This window comes from Pseudophryne corroboree, chromosome 11, assembly GCF_028390025.1.
Source record: "Pseudophryne corroboree isolate aPseCor3 chromosome 11, aPseCor3.hap2, whole genome shotgun sequence".
In the NCBI taxonomy this organism is placed as follows: Eukaryota; Metazoa; Chordata; class Amphibia; order Anura; family Myobatrachidae; genus Pseudophryne; species Pseudophryne corroboree.
In genome coordinates this window covers 68,140,510-68,167,317 of record NC_086454.1, presented here as the reverse complement: position 1 = coordinate 68,167,317, position 26,808 = coordinate 68,140,510, and the positions used below count along the sequence as shown (strand labels likewise).

The 26,808-nt window shown below is 48.3% G+C and overlaps 1 protein-coding gene across 1 annotated transcript in view; it reads left to right on the top strand.

The window, feature by feature from the left end:
* The first annotated feature begins 2,373 nt into the window (after nucleotides 1–2,373).
* The window catches only part of LOC134968865 (fatty acid desaturase 2-like), a 65,955-nt gene continuing 41,520 nt past the window's right edge, over nucleotides 2,374–26,808 (top strand). The window contains exons 1-2 of the mRNA XM_063944401.1: nucleotides 2,374–2,462; nucleotides 3,896–4,153. Of these exons, the coding sequence (XP_063800471.1) occupies nucleotides 3,944–4,153 (210 nt within the window). The 5' untranslated portion in view covers nucleotides 2,374–2,462; nucleotides 3,896–3,943. The remainder of the gene's footprint in view (nucleotides 2,463–3,895; nucleotides 4,154–26,808) is intronic.

The following is a 26,808-nucleotide window of genomic DNA, read 5'->3' as shown; positions in this document are numbered from 1 at the left end:
GGAGGGCAGTGGCCAATAATGTGCCTAAAGGTGGCCTGACCCCTAAATCCGCCCCTGATCACACCCCAAGTGTCTCTCCTGCTTCCCATTCCCCTGTGATACACAGTATATGCCTCCATCGCCAGATACCTCCCTATACCTGTGACTCACACTCACACCCAGAGTGCCTCTCCTGGTTCCCATTCCCCTGTGATACACAGTATATGCCTCCATCAGCAGATACCTCCCAATACCTGTGACTCACACCCAGAGTGCCTCTCCTGGTTCCCATTCCCTGTGATACACAGTATATGCCTCCATCAGCAGATACCTCCCTATACCTGTGACTCACCCTCTCACACCCAGAGTGCCTCCCCTGCATCCCATTCTCCTGTGATACACAGTATGTGCCTCCATCAGCAGATACCTCCCTATACCTGCGACTCACACCCAGAGTGCCTCTCCTGCATCCCAGTCCCCTGTGATACACAGTATATGCCTCCATCGCCAGATACCTCCCTATACCTGTGACTCACACTCACACCCAGAGTGCCTCTCCTGGTTCCCATTCCCCTGGCCTGTGATACACAGTATGTGCCTCCATCAGCAGATACCTCCCTATACCTGTGACTCACACTCACACCCAGAGTGCCTCTCCTGCATCCCAGTCCCCTGTGATACACAGTATATGCCTCCATCGCCAGATACCTCCCTATACCTGTGACTCACACTCACACCCAGAGTGCCTCTCCTGGTTCCCATTCCCCTGGCCTGTGATACACAGTGTATGCCTCCATCGCCAGATACCTCCCTATACCTGTGACTCACCCTCTCTCACACCCAGAGTGCCTCTCCTGCATCCCATTCCCGTGATACAAAGTATGTGCCTCCATCAGCAGATACCTCCCTATACCTGTGACTCACACTCACACCCAGAGTGCCTCTCCTGCATCCCAGTCCCCTGTGATACACAGTATATGCCTCCATCGCCAGATACCTCCCTATACCTGTGACTCACCCTCTCTCACACCCAGAGTGCCTCTCCTGCATCCCAGTCCCCTGTGATACACAGTATATGCATCTATCGCCAGATACCTCCCTATACCTGTGACTCACCCTCTCTCACACCCAGAGTGCCTCTCCTGCATCCCAGTCCCCTGTGATACACAGTATATGCCTCCATCGCCAGATACCTCCCTATACCTGTGACTCACCCTCTCTCACACCCAGAGTGCCTCTCCTGCATCCCATTCCCCTGGCCTGTGATACACAGTGTATGCCTCCATCGCCAGATACCTCCCTATACCTGTGACTCACCCTCTCTCACGCCCAGAGTGCCTCTCCTGCATCCCAGTCCCCTGTGATACACAGTATGCGCCTCCATCAGCAAATACCTCCCTATACCTGTGACTCACACTCACACCCAGAGTGCCTCTCCTGCATCCCAGTCCCCTGTGATACACAGTATATGCCTCCATTGCCAGATACCTCCCTATACCTGTGACTCACCCTCTCTCACGCCCAGAGTGCCTCTCCTGCATCCCATTCCCCTGGCCTGTGATACACAGTGTATGCCTCCATCGCCAGATACCTCCCTATACCTGTGACTCACCCTCTCTCACGCCCAGAGTGCCTCTCCTGCATCCCAGTCCCCTGTGATACACAGTATGCGCCTCCATCAGCAAATACCTCCCTATACCTGTGACTCACACTCACACCCAGAGTGCCTCTCCTGCATCCCAGTCCCCTGTGATACACAGTATATGCCTCCATCGCCAGATACCTCCCTATACCTGTGACTCACCCTCTCTCACGCCCAGAGTGCCTCTCCTGCATCCCATTCCCCTGGCCTGTGATACACAGTGTATGCCTCCATCGCCAGATACCTCCCTATACCTGTGACTCACCCTCTCTCACGCCCAGAGTGCCTCTCCTGCATCCCATTCCCCTGGCCTGTGATACACAGTGTATGCCTCCATCGCCAGATACCTCCCTATACCTGTGACTCACCCTCTCTCACACCCAGAGTGCCTCTCCTGCATCCCAGTCCCCTGTGATACACAGTATGTGCCTCCATCAGCAGATACCTCCCTATACCTGCGACCTACACTCATACTCCCTACCTGTGACTCACACTCCCTGAGTGTCCGTGCTGCACTCCCCCCGCTCTCAGTGACAGGGTGCAGTTGGGGTATTATTATCTCGCCCCCTCCCAGCTTAGGATAATTCCCTCACGTCCTCCAGCTTCGAAAGATCCTGCAGGGCCAATGGCGAGGAGGCTGCCCCCGGTGCCCGGTCACTGATTGGTCCCCTTCCTCTGCTGATTGCCCTGGAAACCCTAAACAGGGGAGAGGAGGGGAGAGGAGGATGCTCTGGGCGGGCGGGGGAGAGGGGGAGTACATGTAGCCGGCTGCTGCTGCTGCAGCATGATGTGACAGAGAGCAGCACAGGGAGCTCCGTGTATCACCAGCAGCAGGTGGCGGGTAAGGGCACAGACACTGGCGGGGCACGGGGGGTGCGGGATAGGAGGGCACAGTCACTGGGGGTGCAGGATAGGGGGGCACAGTGACGGGTGCGGGATAGGAGGGCACAGTGACTGGGGTGCGGGATAGGAGGGCACAGTCACTGGGGGTGCAGGATAGGGGGGCACAGTGACTGGGGTGTGGGATAGGAGGGCATAGTGACTGGGGTGTGGGATAGGAGGGCACAGTGACTGGGGTGCGGGATAGGAGGGCACAGTCACTGGGGGTGCAGGATAGGGGGGCACAGTGACTGGGGTGTGGGATAGGAGGGCACAGTGACTGGGGGTGCGAGATAGGGGGGCACAGTGACTGGGGGTGCGGGATAGGGGGTCACAGTGACTGGGGTGTGGGATAGGAGGGCACAGTGACTGGGGGTGCGAGATAGGGGGGCACAGTGACTGGTGGTGCGGGATAGGGGGGCACAGTGACTGGGGTATGGGATAGGAGGGCACAGTGACTGGGGGTGCGTGATAGGGGGGCACAGTGACTGGGGTATGGGATAGGAGGGCACAGTGACTGGGGGTGCGAGATAGGAGGGCACAGTCACTGGAGGTGCAGGATAGGGGGGCACAGTGACTGGGGTGTGGGATAGGAGGGCACAGTGACTGGGGGTGCGAGATAGGGGGGCACAGTGACTGGGGTGTGGGATAGGAGGGCACAGTGACTGGGGGTGCGAGATAGGGGGGCACAGTGACTGGGGGTGCGGGATAGGGGGGCACAGTGACTGGGGTATGGGATAGGAGGGCACAGTGACTGGGGGTGCGTGATAGGGGGGCACAGTGACTGGGGGTGCGGGATAGGGGGGGGGGCACAGTGACTGGGGAGTTCAGAAGGCTGGGAATGGGGGGGGGGCAAAGTGTATAGGGGGTGCCGGGATACGTTGGCACAGTCACTGAGAGGTGCACTGCAAAAGGGAAGGGATAGGGTGGCACAGTCACTGGGATGTGCAGGGATAGGGCGGCATAGTCACTAAGGGGTGTAGGGATAGGGTGGCACAGTCACTGGGGGGTGCAGGGTTAGTGTGACACAGTCACTGGGGGTGCAGGGATAGGGTGGAATAGTCACTGGGGTGCAGGAATAGGGTGGCACAGCCACGGGGGGGGGGGGGGTCAGTAATAGGGTGGCACAGTCACTGGGGGCTGCAGGGATGGGTGGCACAGTCACAAGCGGGTACAGATGACAGGGCAGAGGGGCACATACATGGGGTGGCAGTGATAGGGTGGTATAGACATGGGGGGGGGGGGGGGCAGGAGTAGAGTGGCACAGTCACTGGGGGTGCCGAGGGCAGGGATGGGTTCTAGTGGCTGGGGGTGAGGGGAGGGTGGGGGGGCACAGAGATGGGAGCTGGACATGAGCTGTGGTAGGAGGATCTGACGATACTTTATACCCCGCAGGAGCAGGAGCGGGGCGCCGGCACTGAGTGCCCCCGGGCAGGACACAGCATGGGTAAGGGGGCGCAGGACGGGGAGGGCTGCGGCGCTGTGTGTGTGAAGCCGGAGCCGCGCTATGACTGGGAGGAGATCCAGAAACACAATACGAAGACGGACAAGTGGCTTGTGATAAACCGCAAGGTGTACAACATCAGCGACTGGGTGCGGAGACACCCCGGGGGCCTGCGGGTCATCAGCCACTATGCCGGGGAGGACGCCTCGGTGAGTGCTGCTGAGGAGAGAACATGGGCCTGCAGAGCTGACACTCACTATACAGCTGCACATTATCCATCTAGCTATCTATATTATATCTATCTATCTATCCAGCTCATATCTATCTATCTATCTATCTATCTATCTATCTATCTATCTATCTATCTATCTATCCATCCATCAATCCATCTATATATCTCTCTCATATCTATGTCTCTCTCTCATAGCTATCTATATCTATCCAGCTCATATCTATCTATCTATCTATCTATCTATCTATCTATCTATCTATCTATCTATCTATCTATCTATCTATCTACTCATATCTATCCAGCTGATATCTATCTATCTATCTATCTATCTATCTATCTATCTATCTATCTATCTATCTATCTATCTATCTATCTATCTATCTATCTATCTATCCATCTATATATCTCTCTCATATCTATGTCTCTCTCTCATATCTATCTATATCTATCCAGCTCATATCTATCTATCTATCTATCTATCTATCTATCTATCTATCTATCTATCTATCTATATATCTCTCTCATATCTATGTCTTTCTCACATATCTATCTATATCTATCCAGCTCATATCTATCCAGCTCATATCTATCTATCTATCTATCTATCTATCTATCTATCTATCTATCTATCTATCTATCCATCCATCTATATATCTCTCTCATATCTATGTCTCTCTCTCATATCTATCTATATCTATCCAGCTCATATCTATCTATCTATCTATCTATCTATCTATCTATCTATCTATCTATCTATCTATCTATCTATCTATCTATCTATCTGTCTATCTATATATCTCTCTCATATCTATGTCTTTCTCACATATCTATCTATATCTATCCAGCTCATATCTATCCAGCTCATATCTATCTATCTATCTATCTATCTATCTATCTATCTATCTATCCAGCTGATATCTATCTATCTATCTATCTATCTATCTATCTATCTATCTATCTATCTATCTATCCATCCATCAATCCATCTATATATCTCTCTCATATCTATGTCTCTCTCTCATATCTATCTATATCTATCCAGCTCATATTTATCCAGCTCATATCTATCTATCTATCTATCTATCTATCTATCTATCTATCTATCTATCTATCTATCTATCTATCTATCTATCTACTCATATCTATCCAGCTGATATCTATCTATCTATCTATCTATCTATCTATCTATCTATCTATCTATCTATCTATCTATCTATCTATATCCATCCATCCATCAATCCATCTATATATCTCTCTCATATCTATGTCTTTCTCACATATCTATCTATATCTATCCAGCTCATATCTATCCAGCTCATATCTATCTATCTATCTATCTATCTATCTATCTATCTATCTATCTATCTATCTATCTATCTATCTATCTATCTATCTATTTGCTCATATCTATCCAGCTGATATCTATCTATCTATCTATCTATCTATCTATCTATCTATCTATCTATCTATCTATCTATTTGCTCATCTCTATCCAGCTGATATCTATCTATCTATCTATCTATCTATCTATCTATCTATCTATCTATCTATCTATCTGCTCATATCTATCCAGCTGATATCTGTCTATCTATCTATCTATCTATCTATCTATCTATCTATCTATCTATCTATCTATCTATCTATCTATCTATCTATCTATCTATCTTTCTCATATCTATCTATCTTTCTCATATCTATCTATCTATCTATCTATCTATCTATCTATCTATCTTTCTCATATCTATCTATCTATCTATCTATCTATCTATCTATCTATCTATCTATCTATCTATCTTTCTCATATCTATCTATCTATCTATCTATCTATCTATCTATCGATCTATCTATCTATCTATCTATCTATCTATCTATCTATATCTATCTATCTTTCTCATATCTATCTATCTATCTATCTATCTATCTATCTATCTATCTATCTATCTATCTTTCTCATATCTATCTATCTTTCTCATATCTATCTATCTATCTATCTATCTATCTATCTATCTATCTATCTATCTATCTATCTATCTCATATCAAACAATCTGTCTGTCTGTTTGTCTCATACATCTATTACTAGAGTTTGGAGCAATTCATTCATGTTATAGATAACGGTAATAATGATTAGAAGGTGTCATTGTGATGCACAGTGCCTATCTATACTACCATACTACTCTAATATGATTGCATAGATGTACTGATACATTCCTAGCCTGGTGCAGTACAATACATATTACATAGTGGATAGACCACTATTATAAATGCACACAGATCCAAGCTGACAATCCATGAGTACATGCAATGTGACAATACATTTGCAAGGCAAACTTCTGAGTCCTGTGCTCAGTGTGGGGGATAATGTTCCTCTATGACTATATCATTGTGTGTAGGAGGAAGTTTTGCAGTGAGCACAAACAAGAGTATATAATTGTAAATCATTTTAGGAAAATAACCATTTTTTATTAAAATAATAAAGCAAAGTTTTTCGGTGAAACATTTGAAAGGTTTCTTTTATAGTAATGCACAAAATACGTTACTAATAGGTGAATATGAATTTTCAGTGCAGGGCCCATTGCCACATAAACAAATGGGTCCTCTACCTGAATAAATATTGTCAGATATTATATATCATGAGCTACATTGTGCTGCCAAAGCCCCTGGTGTTGTACGACACTTGTAGCCCCTTTTCGGAACTCTGATTTATAGGATATATCCACCACAATTCTGCCAATACTAGACATTAGTGCTATATATGGAGATCAAATAAGCCCATGAAATACAACCGTATGATGATGCATTTTGCTCAATAAAATGTATTTTTGGCACAGGAATGGCATGCCAAGGATTACAGTGTTCAGAAGCAGACCAGTGCTGTGTAATTAGTAATGGCCCCCGGTCATTATGGTCGATGACTGTAAAACATTCATGAGCTGGCTGGCATTGCTGACACTAGCCTTATAACATTAGCATCAGTAGGGATTTCCCTGCATGCAGATAGAATTCTTCTGGTATTTGTGCCAGTGGGGCAGCAATAGACAGTGTACGGTGTATGGGAAACTGACATTGCACTATATCTATATGTATTATCAGACATCAGCGCAGACGTTATAGTCCAAAACTACACTGCGTATTATTACCCTGTTTGTATATTAAGTTGGTCATTTACTTTGTTTTCTTATATTAAGTGTATGCACATTTTCTCTGACGTCCTAGTGGATGCTGGGAACTCCGTAAGGACCATGGGGAATAGCGGCTCCGCAGGAGACTGGGCACAAAAAGTAAAAGCTTTAGACTAGCTGGTGTGCACTGGCTCCTCCCCCTATGACCCTCCTCCAAGCCTCAGTTAGATTTTTGTGCCCGAACGAGAAGGGTGCAAGCTAGGTGGCTCTCCTGAGCTGCTTAGAAGTAAAAGTTTAAATAGGTTTTTTATTTTCAGTGAGTCCTGCTGGCAACAGGCTCACTGCATCGTGGGACTAAGGGGAGAAGAAGCGAACTCACCTGACTGCAGAGTGGATTGGGCTTCTTGGCTACTGGACATTAGCTCCAGAGGGACGATCACAGGTTCAGCCTGGATGGGTCCCGGAGCCGCGCCGCCGGCCCCCTTACAGAGCCAGAAGAGCGAAGAGGTCCGGAGAAAGCGGCGGCAGAAGACGTTCCTGTCTTCAAATAAGGTAGCGCACAGCACTGCAGCTGTGCGCCATTGCTCTCAGCACACTTCACACTCCGGTCACTGAGGGTGCAGGGCACTGGGGGGGAGCGCCTTGAGACGCAATAAAAACGATATAAAAACCTTATATGGCTAAAAAAAAATGCATCACATATAGCGCCTGGGCTATATGGATGCATTTATCCCCTGCCAGTTTCCTGAAAAAAGCGGGAGAAAAGGCCGCCGTGAAGGGGGCGGAGCCTTTCTCCTCAGCACACAAGCGCCATTTTCTTTCACAGCTCCGCTGGAAGGACGGCTCCCTGACTCTCCCCTGCAGTCCTGCACTACAGAAACAGGGTAAAACAGAGAGGGGGGCACTATTGGCAGCTAATATATAAATACAGCAGCTATAACAGGGAGTAACACTTATATAAGGTTATCCCTGTATATATATAGCGCTCTGGTGTGTGCTGACAAACTCTCCCTCTGTCTCCCCAAAGGGCTAGTTGGGTCCTGTCCTCTATCAGAGCATTCCCTGTGTGTGTGCTGGGTGTCGGTACGATTGTGTCGACATGTATGAGGAGGAAAATGATGTGGAAGCAGAGCAATTGCCTGTGTTAGTGATGTCACCCCCTAGGGAGTCGACACCTGACTGGATGGTAGTAATTAAAGAATTACGTGACAATGTCAGCACTTTGCAAAAAACTGTTGACGACATGAGACAGCCGACAAATCAATTAGTGCCTGTTCAGGCGTCTCAGACACCGTCAGGGGCGCTAAAACGCCCGTTACCTCAGATGGTCGACACAGACCCTGACACGGATACTGAATCCAGTGTCGACGGTGACGAGACAAACGTAATGTCCAGTAGGGCCACACGTTACATGATCACGGCAATGAAGGAGGCATTGAACATTTCTGACACTACAAGTACAGGTTGAGTATCCCATATCCAAATATTCCGAAATACGGAATATTCCGAAATACGGACTTTTTTGAGTGAGAGTGAGATAGTGAAACCTTTGTTTTTTTGATGGCTCAATGTACACAAACTTTGTTTAATACACAAAGTTATTAAAAATATTGTATTAAATGACTTCAGGCTGTGTGTATAAGGTGTATATGAAACATAAATGAATTGTGTGAATGTATACACACTTTGTTTAATGCACAAAGTTATAAAAAATATTGGCTAAAATAACCTTCAGGCTGTGTGTATAAGGTGTATATGTAAAATAAATGCATTCTGTGCTTAGATTTAGGTCCCATCACCATGATATCTCATTATGGTATGCAATTATTCCAAAATACGGAAAAATCCCATATCCAAAATACCTCTGGTCCCAAGCATTTTGGATAAGGGATACTCAACCTGTACCACAAAAAAGGGTATTATGTGGGGTGTGAAAAAACTACCAGTGGTTTTTCCTGAGTCAGATGAATTAAATGAGGTGTGTGATAAAGCGTGGGTTTCCCCCGATAAAAAACTGCTGATTTCTAATAAATTATTGGCACTATACCCTTTCCCGCCAGAGGTTAGGGCACGTTGGGAAACACCCCCTAGGGTAGATAAGGCGCTCACACGCTTATCAAAACAAGTGGCGTTACCGTCTCCTGATACGGCCGCTCTCAAGGAACCAGCTGATAGAAGGCTGGAAAATATCTTAAAAGGTATATACACACATACCGGTGTTATACTGCGACCAGCGATCGCCTCAGCCTGGATGTGCAGCGCTGGAGTGGCTTGGTCGGATTCCCTGACTGAAAATATTGATACCCTGGATAGGGACAGTATATTATTAACTATAGAGCATTTAAAGGATGCATTACTATATATGCGAGATGCACAGAGGGATATTTGCACCCTGGCATCTAGAGTAAGTGCGATGTCCATTTCTGCCAGAAGAACGTTATGGACGCGACAGTGGTCAGGTGATGCGGATTCCAAACGACATATGGAAGTATTGCCGTATAAAGGGGAGGAGTTATTTGGGGTTGGTCTATCGGACCTGGTGGCCACGGCAACGGCTGGAAAATCCACCTTTTTACCCCAGGTCACCTCTCAGCAGAAAAAGACACCGTCTTTTCAAACCCAGTCCTTTCGTCCCTATAAGGGCAAGAGGGAAAAAGGCCGCTCGTTCCTGCCCCGGGGCAGAGGAAGGGGAAAAAGACTGCACCATGCAGTCTCTTCCCAAGAGCAGAAGCCCTCCCCCGCTTCTGCCAAGTCCTCAGCATGACGCTGGGGCTCTGCAAGCAGACTCGGGCACGGTGGGGGGCCGTCTCAAGAATTTCAGCGCGCAGTGGGCTCACTCGCAAGTGGACCCCTGGATCCTGCAGGTAGTATCACAGGGGTACAAATTGGAATTCGAGACGTCTCCCCCTCGCCGGTTCCTGAAGTCTGCTCTACCAACGTCTCCCTCCGACAGGGAGGCAGTATTGGAAGCTATTCACAAGCTGTATTCCCAGCAGGTGATAATCAAGGTACCCCTCCTACAACAGGGAAAGGGGTATTATTCCACGCTGTTTGTGGTACCGAAGCCGGACGGCTCGGTGAGACCAATTTTAAATCTAAAATCTTTGAACACTTACATAAAAAGGTTCAAATTCAAGATGGAGTCACTCAGAGCAGTGATAGCGAACCTGGAAGAAGGGGACTATATGGTATCTCTAGACATCAAGGATGCTTATCTCCATGTCCCAATCTACCCTTTTCACCAAGGGTACCTCAGGTTTGTGATACAAAACGGTCATTATAAGTTTCAGACGCTGCCGTTTGGATTGTCCACGGCACCACGGGTCTTTACCAAGGTAATGGCCGAAATGATGATTCTTCTTCGAAGAAAAGGCGTATTAATTATCCCTTACTTGGACGATCTCCTGATAAGGGCAAGGTCCAGGGAACAGTTAGAGGTCGGAGTAGCACTATCTCAGGTAGTGCTACGTCAGCACGGGTGGATTCTAAATATCCCAAAATCACAGCTGATTCCAACAACACGTCTACTGTTCCTAGGGATGATTCTGGACACAGTCCAGAAAAAGGTGTTTCTCCCGGAGGAGAAGGCCAGGGAGTTATCCGAGCTAGTCAGGAACCTCCTAAAACCAGGACAAGTGTCAGTGCATCAGTGCACGAGAGTCCTGGGAAAAATGGTGGCTTCTTACGAAGCGATTCCATTCGGAAGATTCCATGCAAGAACTTTTCAGTGGGATCTGCTGGACAAATGGTCCGGATCGCATCTTCAGATGCATCAGCGGATAACCCTATCTCCAAGGACAAGGGTATCTCTCCTGTGGTGGTTACAGAAGGCTCATCTTCTAGAGGGCCGCAGATTCGGCATTCAGGATTGGATGCTGGTAACCACGGATGCCAGCCTGAGAGGCTGGGGAGCAGTCACACAGGGAAGAAATTTCCAGGGCTTGTTGTCAAGCATGGAAACGTCTCTTCACATAAATATCCTAGAGCTAAGGGCCATTTACAATGCCCTAAGTCAAGCAAGGCCTCTGCTTCAGGGTCAACCGGTATTGATCCAGTCGGACAACATCACGGCGGTCGCCCACGTAAACAGACAGGGCGGCACAAGAAGCAGGAGGGCAATGGCAGAAGCTGCAAGGATTCTCCGCTGGGCGGAAAATCATGTGATAGCACTGTCAGCAGTGTTCATTCCGGGAGTGGACAACTGGGAAGCAGACTTCCTCAGCAGACACGACCTCCACCCGGGGGAGTGGGGACTTCATCCAGAAGTCTTCCATGTGATTGTAAACCGTTGGGAAAAACCAAAGGTGGACATGATGGCGTCCCGTCTCAACAAGAAACTGGACAGATATTGCGCCAGGTCAAGGGACCCTCAGGCAATAGCGGTGGACGCTCTGGTAACTCCGTGGGTGTTCCAGTCGGTATATGTGTTCCCTCCTCTTCCTCTCATACCAAAAGTACTGAGAATCATAAGAAGGAGAGGAGTAAGAACGATACTCGTGGCTCCGGATTGGCCAAGAAGAACTTGGTACCCGGAGCTGCAAGAGATGCTCACGGAGGACCCGTGGCCTCTACCTCTAAGGAAGGACCTGCTCCAGCAGGGATCTTGTCTGTTCCAAGACTTACCGCGGCTACGTTTGACGGCATGGCGGTTGAACGCCGGATCCTGAAGGAAAAAGGCATTCCAGATGAAGTCATCCCTACCCTGATCAAGGCCAGGAAGGATGTAACTGCAAAACATTATCATCGCATTTGGCGAAAATATGTTGCTTGGTGTGAGGCCAAGAAGGCCCCTACGGAGGAATTTCAACTGGGTCGTTTCCTACATTTCCTGCAAGCAGGATTGTCTATGGGCCTAAAATTAGGATCCATTAAGGTTCAAATTTCGGCCCTGTCGATCTTCTTCCAGAAAGAACTGGCTTCAGTGCCTGAAGTTCAGACGTTTGTCAAAGGGGTACTGCATATACAGCCTCCTTTTGTGCCTCCAGTGGCACCTTGGGATCTCAATGTAGTTTTAGGGTTCCTAAAATTACATTGGTTTGAACCACTTGCCACAGTGGATTTGAAATATCTCACATGGAAAGTGGTAATGCTGTTGGCCCTGGCTTCAGCCAGGCGCGTATCAGAATTGGCGGCTTTATCCTATAAAAGCCCTTACCTGATATTTCATTCGGATAGGGCGGAATTGAGGACTCGTCCTCAATTTCTCCCTAAGGTGGTTTCAGCGTTTCACATGAATCAACCTATTGTGGTACCTGTGGCTACTAGGGACTTGGAGCACTCCAAGTTGCTGGACGTAGTCAGGGCCCTGAAAATATATGTTTCCAGGACGGCTGGAGTCAGAAAATCTGACTCGCTGTTTATACTGTATGCACCCAACAAGCTGGGTGCTCCTGCTTCTAAGCAGACGATTGCTCGTTGGATTTGTAGTACAATTCAACTTGCACATTCTGTGGCAGGCCTGCCACAGCCAAAATCTGTAAAAGCCCATTCCACAAGGAAGGTGGGCTCATCTTGGGCGGCTGCCCGAGGGGTCTCGGCTTTACAACTTTGCCGAGCAGCTACTTGGTCAGGGGCAAACACGTTTGCTAAATTCTACAAATTTGATACCCTGGCTGAGGAGGACCTGGAGTTCTCTCATTCGGTGCTGCAGAGTCATCCGCACTCTCCCGCCCGTTTGGGAGCTTTGGTATAATCCCCATGGTCCTTACGGAGTTCCCAGCATCCACTAGGACGTCAGAGAAAATAAGAATTTACTTACCGATAATTCTATTTCTCATAGTCCGTAGTGGATGCTGGGCGCCCATCCCAAGTGCGGATTGTCTGCAATACTTGTATATAGTTATTGTTACAAACAAATCGGGTTGTTTATTGTTGGAAGCCATCTTTTCAGAGGCTCCTACGGTTATCATACTGTTAACTGGGTTCAGATCACGAGTTGTACGGTGTGATTGGTGTGGCTGGTATGAGTCTTACCCGGGATTCAAGATCCTTCCTTATTATGTACGCTCGTCCGGGCACAGTATCTTAACTGAGGCTTGGAGGAGGGTCATAGGGGGAGGAGCCAGTGCACACCAGCTAGTCTAAAGCTTTTACTTTTTGTGCCCAGTCTCCTGCGGAGCCGCTATTCCCCATGGTCCTTACGGAGTTCCCAGCATCCACTACGGACTATGAGAAATAGAATTATCGGTAAGTAAATTCTTATTTTTTATGTTTTATGTATAATTTGCATTTTATAGTTTTTTTTTTACAGTACATAATATAATATATAATATCACCCTTATTATATACCACCCACGCAGTAGCGTCTAAAATTCCTATGTAGTAATAAGTATTCCCTTCCCCCTCTCTGTACTCTGTGTTGCGAGTTGTATAAATGTATTAATATGCCAGTGTGTATATTCATTAATATACGTAAAACTATAGTGACACGAGGGGTCTCTACAAACCGCCAGTCAGTGTTGCCTGTCTATAGGAGTGGTCTGACAGGGGAGTGCATTGTATGCTGGCTGGATGAGGACAGAGGCAGCGGAGATCTGCAAGAGAGAGGTTACTTTAGTTCACTGTAGTGCAGGCAACTGGCGGTCAGTATCTGGCGGGAAGAAGATTAGAGGAAAGCTTATAAAAGCAATAAAATATTTCAATAGTACCTTGTGCATAATCATATTACATAACAGTTTACAACAGCACTGAATAAATGCTATAAATAGTACCTTACAGTGTAACTATCACTTTATCATCCATGTGACAACTGAATTAATGAATCCGAAGAACGCTTCACTAGTCAATATAAGATCAAATATTTGTTGTTCTTTCTTGATTCATCACTGTGTAAATGCAACCCCCCCCCCCCCCCCTCAAAAAATATAAAAATAATAAAAATTATCCGAATGTTCACAGTGGTTCAGTTTTCAAAGGGTGGATTCTAAAACCGGCGACATGGTAAATGATCTGTAGCTGGTGGCGGTGAAGTAGTCCTGGTAGTCGTCACCTCGGGTCTGTCATCTGCAAGTCTGCAGGAAGATCACTGATTTTCCTATTTTTTTCCGTTTATCTGGATGTTTTTGGCTGTTTATTTTCCCAGTTTGGATGAAGTAATAGGGAAAGAGGATGGTGAATGTGGGCTTTGGGCAGCCATTTATCTCATAACAGTTTATTTGAAATTTGTGTATGTGTTTTTTCTTTTCTGGTATAATATGCAGGTCATAGGGACCCTTGGTCATTTCATAGGACCACTGGTGTGGAAAAGCTTGACAGTCCAGAGTTCCCAAGTTTGATAGTTGCCCCAGACCACACAGCCCAGGCAGGGGAAAACGCAGGATTTTCAAAGGGGGGTTTCCGATTGATAGATAGATAGATAGATAGATAGATAGATAGATAGATAGATAGATAGATAGATAGATAGATAGATAGATTTTACATAGACAGGGAAAATAGGAGATGGCGCTCCCAGATGATAGTGGGACTGCAGAATAAGAATCAAAATAATTGCCAGAGTCCTGCCCTTTATACGCCCATCAGATTTCTGCCGTGCCTTTATTATACCATGAGATGTACACCTCATGCCCCTTATATGCCCCTCATTTATCCCTACCATGCTATGTACCCATTATATATCCTGAATGCTCTTTATGTGCCCATAAGATGTCCCCCACATTCTGCATTATATACCCATCAGATGTCCTTCATTCCCCATGGCCATCAAGCATATAGAAAAATAGAATTTGACGGCAGATAAGAACCACTTGCCCCATCTAATCTGTCCCAAACACATGTACACGCACACACTAGGGATAATGTTTTGATGGGAACTAATTAACATACCAGTATTTTTTGGATTGTGGGATAAAACCGGAGCATCTGGAGGAAAACCACTCAAGCGCGGGGAGAAAATACAAACTCCACACATTCATGGTAGGAATCAAACCAATAATCTCAGTGCTGTGATGCAGTAATGCTAACCATTACCCCATCCATACTGCCTAAAGTATATGGATATTAGAAGTATTACTTCTATACAAGTCACGGATCTTCAAGCAGTCTTCTGAATATTCATAATTTACAGTAGGGGTTGCGTTATTTCTTAGAAAACTGATTTTCTCTTACGTCCTAGAGGATGCTGGGGACTCCGTAAGGACCATGGGGTATAGACGGGCTCTGCAGGAGATAGGGCACCTAAAAAGAACTTTGACTATGGGTGTGCACTGGCTCCTCCCTCTATGCCTCTCCTCCAGACCTCAGTTAGATCTTGTGCCCAGAGGAGAATGGGTGCACTGCAGAGAGCTCTCCAGAGTTTTCTGTTGAAAAATAATTTTGTTAGGTTTTTTATTTTCAGGGAGTCCTGTTGGCAACAGGCTCCCTGCATCGTGGGACTGAGGAGAGAGAAGCAGAGCTGGCTTGTCAAGTTGGGCACTGCTTCTAAGGCTACTGGACACCATTAGCTCCAGAGGGTGTCGGAACACAGGTCTCACCTGGGGTTCGTCCCGGAGCCGCGCCGCCGTCCTCCTCACAGATGCCGCAGATAGAAGCCGGGTGAGTATGAGAAGGCAGAAGACATCTTAGGCGGCAGAAGACATCAGATCTTCATGAGGTAAGGCGCGCAGCGGTAAGCTGCGCGCCATTGCTCCCAGTCACACACACAGAGCAGCACTGAAGGGTGCAGGGCGCAGGGGGGGGGGCGCCCTGGGCAGCAATATTCCTCACTTTTGGGCAAATTCAGATAGATTATGCTGCGGAGGCAGTAAATCTAAGATCCCCTGCCATTTTAATAGAAAAGTCACTGGGACCGAAGCCCGCCGTCGGGTGGGCGGGGCTTGATCCTCAGCACTAACCAGCGCCATTTTCTCCACAGAAGCTGCATGCATGAACGCTGGCTCCCTGGTCTCTCCCCTGCTGAACTTCACAGGCTGGAAAAAAGAGGAGGGGGGCACATTAGCGACGCAGTGAGTGGGAATTGGTATATTATATATAAAAAAGCGCTATCTGGTCATATTTTTTCCAGTGTTTTTAGGCGCTGGTGTGTGCTGGCATACTCTATCTCTGTCTCCTAAGGGCCTGGTTGGGGTTTTGTCCCCTTATAGGTTAATCCCTGTGTGTGTGTGTGTGTGTGTGTGTGTGTGTGTGTGTGTGTGTGTGTGTGTGTGGGGTGTCGGTACGTGTATGTCGACATGTCTGAGGCGGAAGGCTTCTCCAAGGAGGAGGTGGAGCAAATGAGTGGTGTGTCCCCGTCGGTTGTGCCGACTCCGGATTGGATGGACATGTGGCATATGTTGAATGCAAGTGTGGCATCTTTACATAAAAGGCTTGATAAGGCTGACTTAGGGGGGACATCAGGGGGTCAATCCTCGGATTGGACCGACTCACAGGGCCCGTCGGGGTCTCAAAAGCGTCCCTTAACACAAGACACTACTACCGACACGGATTCTGACTCCAGTGTCGACTACGACGAAGTAAAATTGCACCCTAGGGTGACTAAAACCATTCAGTGTATGATTGTGGCAATAAGGGATGTGTTGCATATTGAGGATGAACCCTCGGTCCCCGACACAAGGGTACACATGTTTAAGGGAATGAAACAGATTATTAATTTTCCCGCATCCCATGAATTAAATGATTTCTTTGGAAAAGCTTGGGAGACTCCGGAAAAGAGACCGCAGATCCCCAAAAGAATTTATATGGCATACCCCTTCCCTAAGCAGGACAGGGAGATTTGGGAATCATCCCCCACTGTGGACAAGGCCCTGACGCGCTTGTCCAAGAAAGTGGCGCTACCGTCTCCTGACACAGCGGCCCTTAAGGACCCTGCAGATCGCAGGCAAGAAACTACCTTAAAGTGTATTTATTCTCATACGGGTGCTGTGCTAAGACCGACAATTGCGTCGGCATGGGTGTGTAGCGCAATTGCAGCTTGGACAGATGAGCTGACAGATCAATTTGATAATATGGATAAGGATACTATATTCTTAACTCTAGCCCATATAAAAGACGCAGTCTTATTTATGAGGGATGCTCAAAGGGACATTGGATTGCTAGCTTCTAGGGCCAATGCCATGTCTATCTCAGCGAGAAGATCCTTATGGACTCGCCAATGGACGGGTGATGCGGATTCCAAAAAACATATGGAAGTACTACCCTATAAGGGTGATGTATTGTTTGGGGATGGGCTGACGGACCTGGTTTCCACAGCTACAGCAGGTAAATCAAATTTTTTACCATATGTTCCCCAACAGCAAAAGAAAGTAACACCCTATCAGATGCAGTCCTTTCGGTCGCACAAGTCCAGAAGAGGTCGGGGATCCTCTTTCCTCGCCAGAGGTAAGGGCAGAGCCAAAAGAGCACCTGCTTCGGCAGGTGCCCAGGAACAAAAGTCGTCCCCGGCTGCTCCAAAACCCACAGCATGACGCTGGGGCTCCCCTGAGGGAGTCCGCATCGGTGGGGGCACGTCTTCGATTTTTCAGTCAGGCCTGGGTCAGTTCAGACCTGAATCCCTGGGTGTTGGTAATAGTTTCCCAGGGTTACAAATTGGAATTCGAGGAGGTGCCCCCACGCCGATTTTTCAAATCGGCCCTACCAGCTTCCACATCGGAAAGGGATATAGTGTTAGCTGCAATTCAAACGCTGTGTATACAGCAAGTGATAATCAAGGTTCCCCTGCACCAGCAGGGAAGAGGTTACTACTCAACCCTATTTGTGGTCCCGAAACCGGACGGTTCGTTCAGACCTATTTTGAATCTGAAATCCCTAAACCTGTACATAAAAAGATTCAAATTCAAAATGGAATCACTCAGAGCGATAATAGCCAACATGGAGGAGGGGGAGTTTATGGTATTTCTGGACATAAAGGATGCGTACCTTCATGTCCCCATATATGCCCCCCATCAGGAATACCTGAGATGCGCTGTACAGGATTGTCATTACCAATTTCAGATATTGCCGTTTGGACTTTCCACGGCCCCGAGGATTTTCACCAAGATAATGGCGGAAATGATGGTGGTCCTGCGCAAGCATGGAGTCACAATTATCCCATACTTGGACGATCTCCTGATAAAAGCGAGATCAAGGGACAAATTGCTGAGCAGTGTGGCGCTCTCTCTGAGAGTGCTCCAGCTACACGGTTGGATTCTAAATCTACCAAAGTCACAGTTGATTCCGTTAACTCGACTACCGTTCCTAGGTATGATACTGGATACGGAACAAATGAAGGTCTTCCTCCCAATAGAGAAAGCCCAGGACATCCAGAACATGGTCAGAGACCTGCTAAAACCGAAAAGGGTGTCAGTTCATCAATGCACTCGAGTTCTGGGAAAAATGGTGGCGGCCTACGAGGCCATTTCCTTCGGAAGGTTCCATGCAAGGACTTTTCAATGGGACCTTCTGGACAAGTGGTCCGGGTCCCATCTGCACTTACATCGGAAATAACTCTGTCCCCAGGGGCCAGAGTTTCTCTCCTGTGGTGGTTGCAAAGTGCTCACCTTCTGGAGGGTCGCAGGTTCGGAATTCAGGATTTGATCCTGGTTACCACGGACGCGAGCCTCCGAGGATGGGGAGCGGTCACACAGGGAAAAAAAATTCAGGGTCTTTGGTCAGACCAGGAGTCCTGTCTACACATCAATGTGTTGTAACTCAAGGCCATTTACAATGGCCTTCGACAAGCGGAGAGTCTTCTTCTAAACCTACCGGTTCTGATTCAATCAGACAATGTCACAGCAGTGGCTCATGTGAACCGCCAAGGCGGGACAAGAAGCAGAGTCGCGATGGCGGAAGCCACAAGGATTCTTCGCTGGGCGGAAAATCATGTAAGCGCTCTGTCGGCTGTCTTCATTCCGGGAGTGGACAACTGGGAAGCAGACTTCCTCAGCAGACACGATCTCCATCCAGGAGAGTGGGGACTTCATCAAGAAGTCTTTGCAGACATAACACGTCTTTGGTGAACTCCTCAAATAGATATGATGGCGTCACGCCTCAATAAGAAGCTTCGGAGGTATTGTGCCAGGTCTCGGGACCCTCAGGCAGTGGCAGTAGATGCTCTGATAACACAGTGGCTGTTCAAATCGGTCTACGTATTTCCTCCTCTTCCTCTCATCACAAAAGTGTTGAGGATCATAAGGCAAAGAAACGTACAGACAATACTCATTGTCCCAGACTGGCCTCGAAGGGCCTGGTACTCAGATCTACAAGAGATGCTCTCAGGAGATCCCTGGCCTCTTCCTCTGAGGGAAGACCTGTTGCAACAGGGGCCCTGTGTATTTCAAGACTTACCGTGGTTACGTTTGACGGCATTGCGGTTGAACGCCGAATCCTAGCGAAAAAGGGGATTCCGGAAGAGATCATCCCTACTTTAATAAAGGCTAGGAAGGAGGTGACGGTTAAGCATTATCACCGTATCTGGCGAAAGTATGTGTCTTGGTGTGAGACCAAGAATGCACCTACGGAAGATTTTCATCTGGGTCGTTTTCTCCACTTCCTACAGACAGTAGTGGATATGGGCCTGAAATTAGGCTCTGTTAAGGTACAGATTTCGGCCCTCTCGATTTTCTTTCAGAAGGAATTGGCTTCTCTTCCAGAAGTCCAGACGTTTGTAAAGGGAGTGCTGCATATCCAGCCCCCTTTTGTGCCTCCAGTGGCTCCATGGGACCTGAACGTGGTGTTGCAGTTCCTAAAATCACACTGGTTTGAACCGCTTAACAAGGTTGAGTTGAAATTTCTTACCTGGAAGGTGGTCATGCTGTTGGCCTTGGCATCAGCAAGGCGAGTGTCTGAATTGGCGGCTTTGTCACACAAGAGCCCCTATTTGATTTTTCATGTGGATCGAGCTAAATTGAGGACACGTCCGCAATTTTTGCCTAAAGTGGTTTCTTCATTCCATATGAATCAACCTATTGTGGTGCCTGTGGCTACAAGTGACCTGGAGGATTCCAGATCCCTGGATGTAGTCAGGGCCTTAAAAATGTATGTAGCCAGAACGGCTAAAATTAGGAAAACAGAGGCTCTGTTTGTCCTGTATGCTGCTAATAAGATTGGCGCACCTGCTTCGAAGCAGACTATTGCTCGCTGGATCTGTAATACGATTCAGCAGGCTCATTCTACGGCTGGATTGCCGATACCAAATTTGGTTAAAGCCCATTCCACTAGGAAGGTGGGCTCTTCTTGGGCGGCTGCCCGAGGCGTCTCGGCATTACAGCTTTGCCGAGCGGCGACTTGGTCGGGGTCAAACACTTTTGCTAAATTCTACAAGTTTGATACCCTGGCTGATGAGGACCTAGCGTTTGCTCAGTCGGTGCTGTAGAGTCATACGCACTCTCCCGCCCGATTGGATGCTTTGGTATAAACCCCATGGTCCTTACGGAGTCCCCAGCATCCTCTAGGACGTAAGAGAAAATAAGATTTTAAACCTACCGGTAAATCTATTTCTCCTAGTCCTTAGAGGATGCTGGGCGCCCGTCCCAGTGCGGAAACTCTGCAAGACTTGTATATAGTTGTTGTTTACATAAGGGTTATGTTACAGCTGACATCGGTCTTGGACCGTTACTGTCGTTTGTTCATACTGTTAACTGGTTATGTATGTTCCAGGTTACATGGTATGATTGGTGTGGGCTGGTATGAATCTTGCCCTTGGATTGCTAAATCCTGCCTTGTATTGTCCATCTCCTCTGGGCACAGTTCTCTAACTGAGGTCTGGAGGAGGGGCATAGAGGGAGGAGCCAGTGCACACCCATAGTAAAAGTTCTTTTTAGGTGCCCTATCTCCTGCGGAGCCCGTCTATACCCCATGGTCCTTACGGAGTCCCCAGCATCCTCTACAGACTAGGAGAAATAGATTTACCGGTAGGTTTAAAATCTTATTTAAACAAATATTGGATAAAGACAATTATGCATACAGTATATTAACACCACTTGTGTTTTCTACAAAATGAATCTGTATGTTAAAGCGTTCAGGTAACTCTAGATCTGATGTACAGCAGGGTTGCCCGGGTGGCACGCTTTCAGTCAAATTGGGCTATTGGACTGGATGCAGACACACAGGGGCTGGGTCGGTGGGTCCGGTGCTGCTGGTGATGGAGTGGTACAGTGCCCAGAAGCCAGCTAGAGGAGCACGTCCCCGACTACTTACTACTCACAGTGTGGGCTGCTGCGTCCTGGAACAATGGAGAAGGAGCCAGACAGAGCAGCGAGCAGGGCACTCACCCAGCAGAGCTTGGACTGACCTCCGGGCGCGATGGGCGGCCTGCAACGTAAACGGCATTCACTCAGTCCTGACGAGTATGGCGCCAGACCAGATGTGAGCGGAGCCGCTGCTTGACAAACGTAGCATCTCCTTCAGCCATGTTTGTATGTAGTGCAGAGCTCTGCCGATCAGAGGGACTCGCTGTCTGCAGCAGCTCTGATCACGTCCGGGGGTGGGCCGCGGCTGGCGCAGAGACGGAGACAAGGTTGTCCCCGTCTATGAAAAACAAATTTGGTCTGTCAGGGGGGGTTTCTGGGTACTCAGAAACCCCCCCCTGCGTGCACCACTGCCAGGTAGGACCAAGATGAGCCCCTATTGGTCATCCCCGTCCCACTCCATAGGGGAACCTGCCCTCCATTGACCTACTTGGGGCATGTTTTCACTATAGTGAGGGGGATCTGATGCTTGTGGTCTGTCTGTTAAACTGGTGATAAAGCGGTTAAGGATTTGTCAGGCTTCTTATTCTTTTAGTTATTATTTGAAATGTTTGTATTCATTGCATAATGCCCTGTGTGTGGGAAGTGTGTTATCCAATTAATAGTACAGGAGGAGAACAAACTAGTTCAGTTCCATCTGTGTGGAGAGGAAATTACTGTGCACATCAAGGAACACCTGATAATATGCACCCCCCACCCCACTTTATCTTATCAAAATAATCTTCTTCTCTGCAAAATGTGCTGTCATTTATGCCAAACTCTGCAGAATGCGGTACCACCAGTTTTCTCTGTCTGTACTTCAGCTGTATTGCCTGTGCTCCGTAACTTTGGACCAAAAGTTGCATGTGTACTGCAGAGCTGGCAAAATGCTCTTTGTATGTATGTGTGTGTGTGTATATATATATATATATCATACTTGCCTACCTGACCCTCTCCATGAGGGAGAAAATGCTCTGTTCCTGGACTTTCCTGGTAATGTATGATTGCCATCACCTGTGGGGAGCTAGTTAATTGATAAGAAAGGTGTTTCACCACAGGTGATGGCAATCATACATTACCAGGAAAGTCCAGGAACAGAGCATTTTCTCCCTCATGGAGAGGGTCAGGTAGGCAAGTATGATATATATATATATTGTGGCAGGAGAGGTACTTTGCCACCTGTAAGCTACACACAGGGTAGGTGGGAAGTGTGGATGGACCAGGTTCCCATCCATTTGGCCCAGACCAGGTCTTATAGGCTATTTAGCCCAAGAAGCTGCTTCATCAGCCAGCACCTAGGTGCTGGGTTTAAAGCAGAGTCTCTCCCATGAGTCAGGGCTCCTGACGGCAATTAGTGTCCAGGTGATAGGTCTGCTAGGAACAGTGGGATCCGGAAGACTGGGGTACTAGTGTCAGGATGCCGGGACCTGAACGGTTCCTTATTTAGTAAGAGGGAGTGAGGCAGGGCATAACCTCCCTGGTTTTTTTCACTAGAGACAGTGATATTTTTGTTTTACGTGTATCTTTGTGTTTGAGCAACCTGAATAAAAGGTACCGTATATACTCGAGTATAAGTCGACCCGAATATAAGCCGAGGCACCTAATTCTACCACAAAAACCTGGGAAAACTTATTGACTCGAGTATAAGCCTAGGGTGGGAAATGCAGCTCTAGCCGTACACAGCCCTCAGTGCCAGATATGCCCTCATACTGCCAGATATGCCCCCACAGTGCCAGATATGCCCCCACACTGCCAGATATGCCCCCACACTGCCAGATATGCCCACAGTGCCAGATATGCCCCACAGTGCCTGATGTGCCAGATATGCCCTCATGCTGCCACATATGTCCCTCATGCTGCCACATATGACCCTCATGCTGCCACATATGCCCCTCATGCTGCCACATATGCCCCTCATGCTGCCACATATGCCCCCTCATGCTGCCAGATATGCCCCCTCATGCTGCCAGATATGCCCCCTCATGCTGCCAGATATGCCCCCTCATGCTGCCAGATATGTCCCCTCATGCTGCCAGATATGTCCCCTCATGCTGCCAGATATGTCCCCTCATGCTGCCACATATGCCCCCTCATGCTGCCAGATATGCCCCCTCATGCTGCCAGATATGCCCCCTCATGCTGCCAGATATGTCCCCTCATGCTGCCAGATATGTCCCCTCATGCTGCCAGATATGTCCCCTCATGATGCCACATATGCCCCCTCATGCTGCCAGATATGTCCCCTCATGCTGCCAGATACGTCCCCTCATGCTGCCACATATACCCCCTCATGCTGCCAGATATGCTCCCTCCCCAAGTGCCAGGTATGCCCCACAGTGTTGTTACTTACCCCTCCGTCGATCCCGCGCTGTCTTCTGGAGGGACACGAAGCGCACAGCACGCGCCTCTCCTGTGTCCCTCCTGCATCTTCGGCGGCCGCGGCAGGTCTATTAAAGGAAGTGCCGGTTCGTGATCAGAGGTCACGAACGGGTACTTCCTGTAATAGAACCGCCGCTGCTGCCGCCGGAGATGCAGGAGGGACACAGGAGAGCCGCGCGCTGTGCGCTTCGTGTCCCTCCTTCACACTGCTCTGCCTCTGCCTGTCACTGACTCGAGTATAAGCCGAGGTGGCTTTTTCAGCACAAAAAAAAGTGCTGAAAAAGTCGGCTTATACTCGAGTATATACGGTATTTGTTGTTGTTGCACAAGCCTGGAGTCGGTTGCTGGTGGAATTTTTGTAGCAGAGCACATTCTAGCAAGACTCCTGTTGCAATATATATATATATATATATATATATATAAACCAATGTGAGTATGGCGCCACATGCGGGTGTGAAAAATAATATAAAATAAATAATCACTTTTCTCTAACGTCCTAGTGGATGCTGGGGACTCCGTAAGGACCATGGGGAATAGACGGGCTCCGCAGGAGACTGGGCACTCTAAGAAAGATTTAGTACTACTGGTGTGCACTGGCTCCTCCCTCTATGCCCCTCCTCCAGACCTCAGTTAGAATCTGTGCCCGGACAGAGCTGGGTGCATTTTAGTGAGCTCTCCTGAGCTTGCTAATAAGAAAGTATTTTAGTTAGGTTTTTTTATTTTCAGAGAGCTTCTGCTGGCAACAGACTCTCTGCTACGTGGGACTGAGGGGAGAGAAGCAAACCTACTAACTGCGGCTAGGTTGCGCTTCTTAGGCTACTGGACACCATTAGCTCCAGAGGGTTCGAACACAGGATCTTAACCTTTGTCGTCCGTTCCCAGAGCCGCGCCGCCGTCCCCCTCGCAGAGCCAGAAGACAGAAGCCGGCGGGTGAAGCAAGAAGACATCAAAATCGGCGGCAGAAGACTCCTGTCTTCATATGAGGTAGCGCACAGCACTGCAGCTATGCGCCATTGCTCCCACACTACCCACGCACTCCGGTCACTGTAGGGTACAGGGTGCAGGGGGGGGGGGGCGCCCTGGGCAGCAATTATGATACCTCTTGGCAAAAGTAACATATATACAGCTGGGCACTGTATATATGCATGAGCCCCCGCCATTATTTTTACACAGAAAGCGGGACAGAAGCCCGCCGCTGAGGGGGGCGGGGCTTCTTCCTCAGCACTCACCAGCGCCATTTTCTCTCCACAGCTCCGCTGAGAGGAAGCTCCCCAGGCTCTCCCCTGCAGTCTCAAGGTAGAAAGAGGGTAAAAAGAGAGGGGGGGGGGGGGGGGCATAAATTTAGGCGCAGTAATCATATATACAGCAGCTACTGGGTAAACACTAAGTTACTGTGTAATTCCTGGGTTATATAGCGCTGGGGTGTGTGCTGGCATACTCTCTCTGTCTCTCCAAAAGGCCTTGTGGGGGTCCTGTCTTCATATAGAGCATCCCCTGTGTGTGTGGTGTGTCGGTACGCGTGTGTCGACATGTTTGATGAGGAGGGCTATGTGGAGGCAGAGCAGGTGCAGATGGATGAGGTGTCTCCGCCGACGGCGCCGACACCTGATTGGATGGATATGTGGAAGGTGTTAAATGATAATGTAAACTCCTTGCATAAAAGGTTGGATAAAGCTGAAGCCTTGGGACAGTCGGGGTCTCAGCCCATGCCTGATCCTACAGCACAGAGGCCGTCAGGGTCTCAGAAGCGCCCACTATCCCAAATTGTTGACACAGATATCGACACGGATTCTGACTCCAGTGTCGATGGCGATGATGCAAAATTGCAGCCTAAAATGGCTAAAGCCATCCGCTACATGATTATAGCAATGAAGGATGTATTGCACATATCAGAGGTAAACCCTGTCCCTGACACGAGGGTTTATATGTTTGGGGAGAAAAAGCAAGAGGTGACTTTTCCCCCTTCACATGAGTTAAATGAGTTATGTGAAAAAGCGTGGGATTCTCCTGATAAGAAAGTGCTGATTTCCAAAAGGTTACTTATGGCGTACCCTTTCCCGCCAACGGACAGGTTGCACTGGGAATCCTCCCCTAGGGTAGACAAGGCTCTGACGCCCTTATCTAAGAAGGTGGCCCTACCGTCACAGGATACGGCCTCCCTAAAGGATCCTGCGGATAGGAAGCAGGAAGGTATTCTGAAGTCTGTTTATACACATTCCGGTACCATACTGAGGCCGGCAATTGCGTTGCCTGGATGTGTAGTGCTGTAGCAGCATGGACAGATACTCTGTCTGAGGAACTGGATACCTTGGACAAGGATACTATTTTACTGACCCTGGGGCATATAAAAGACGCTGTCCTATATATGAGGGATGCCCAGAGGGACATTTGCCTACTGGGCTCAAGAATAAATGCAATGTCGATTTCTGCCAGAAGGGTCCTGTGGACTCGGCAGTGGACAGGTGATGCCGATTCAAAAAAGCACATGGAGGTTTTACCTTATAAGGGTGAGGAATTGTTTGGGAACGGTCTCTCGGACCTAGTTTCCACAGCTACGGCTGGGAAGTCAATTTTTTTGCCATATATTCCCTCACAACCAAAGAAAGCACCGTATTACCAAATGCAGTCCTTTCGATCACAAAAAAGCAAGAAAATCAGAGGTGCATCCTTTTTTGCCAGAGGCAGGGGTAGAGGAAAGAAGCTGCACCATACAGCTAGTTCCCAGGAACAGAAGTCCTCCCCGGCTTCCACTAAATCCACCGCATGACGCTGGGGCTCCACAGGTGGAGCCGGGAGCGGTGGGGGCGCGTCTCCGAAATTTCAGCCACCAGTGGGTTCGCTCACAGGTGGATCCCTGGGCCTTACAGATTGTGTCTCAGGGATACAAGCTGGAATTCGAAGTGATGCCCCCTCACCGTTACCTCAAATCGGCCCTGCCAGCTTCCCCCATGGAAAGGGAGGTAGTGTTAGCGGCAATTCACAAGTTATATCTCCAGCA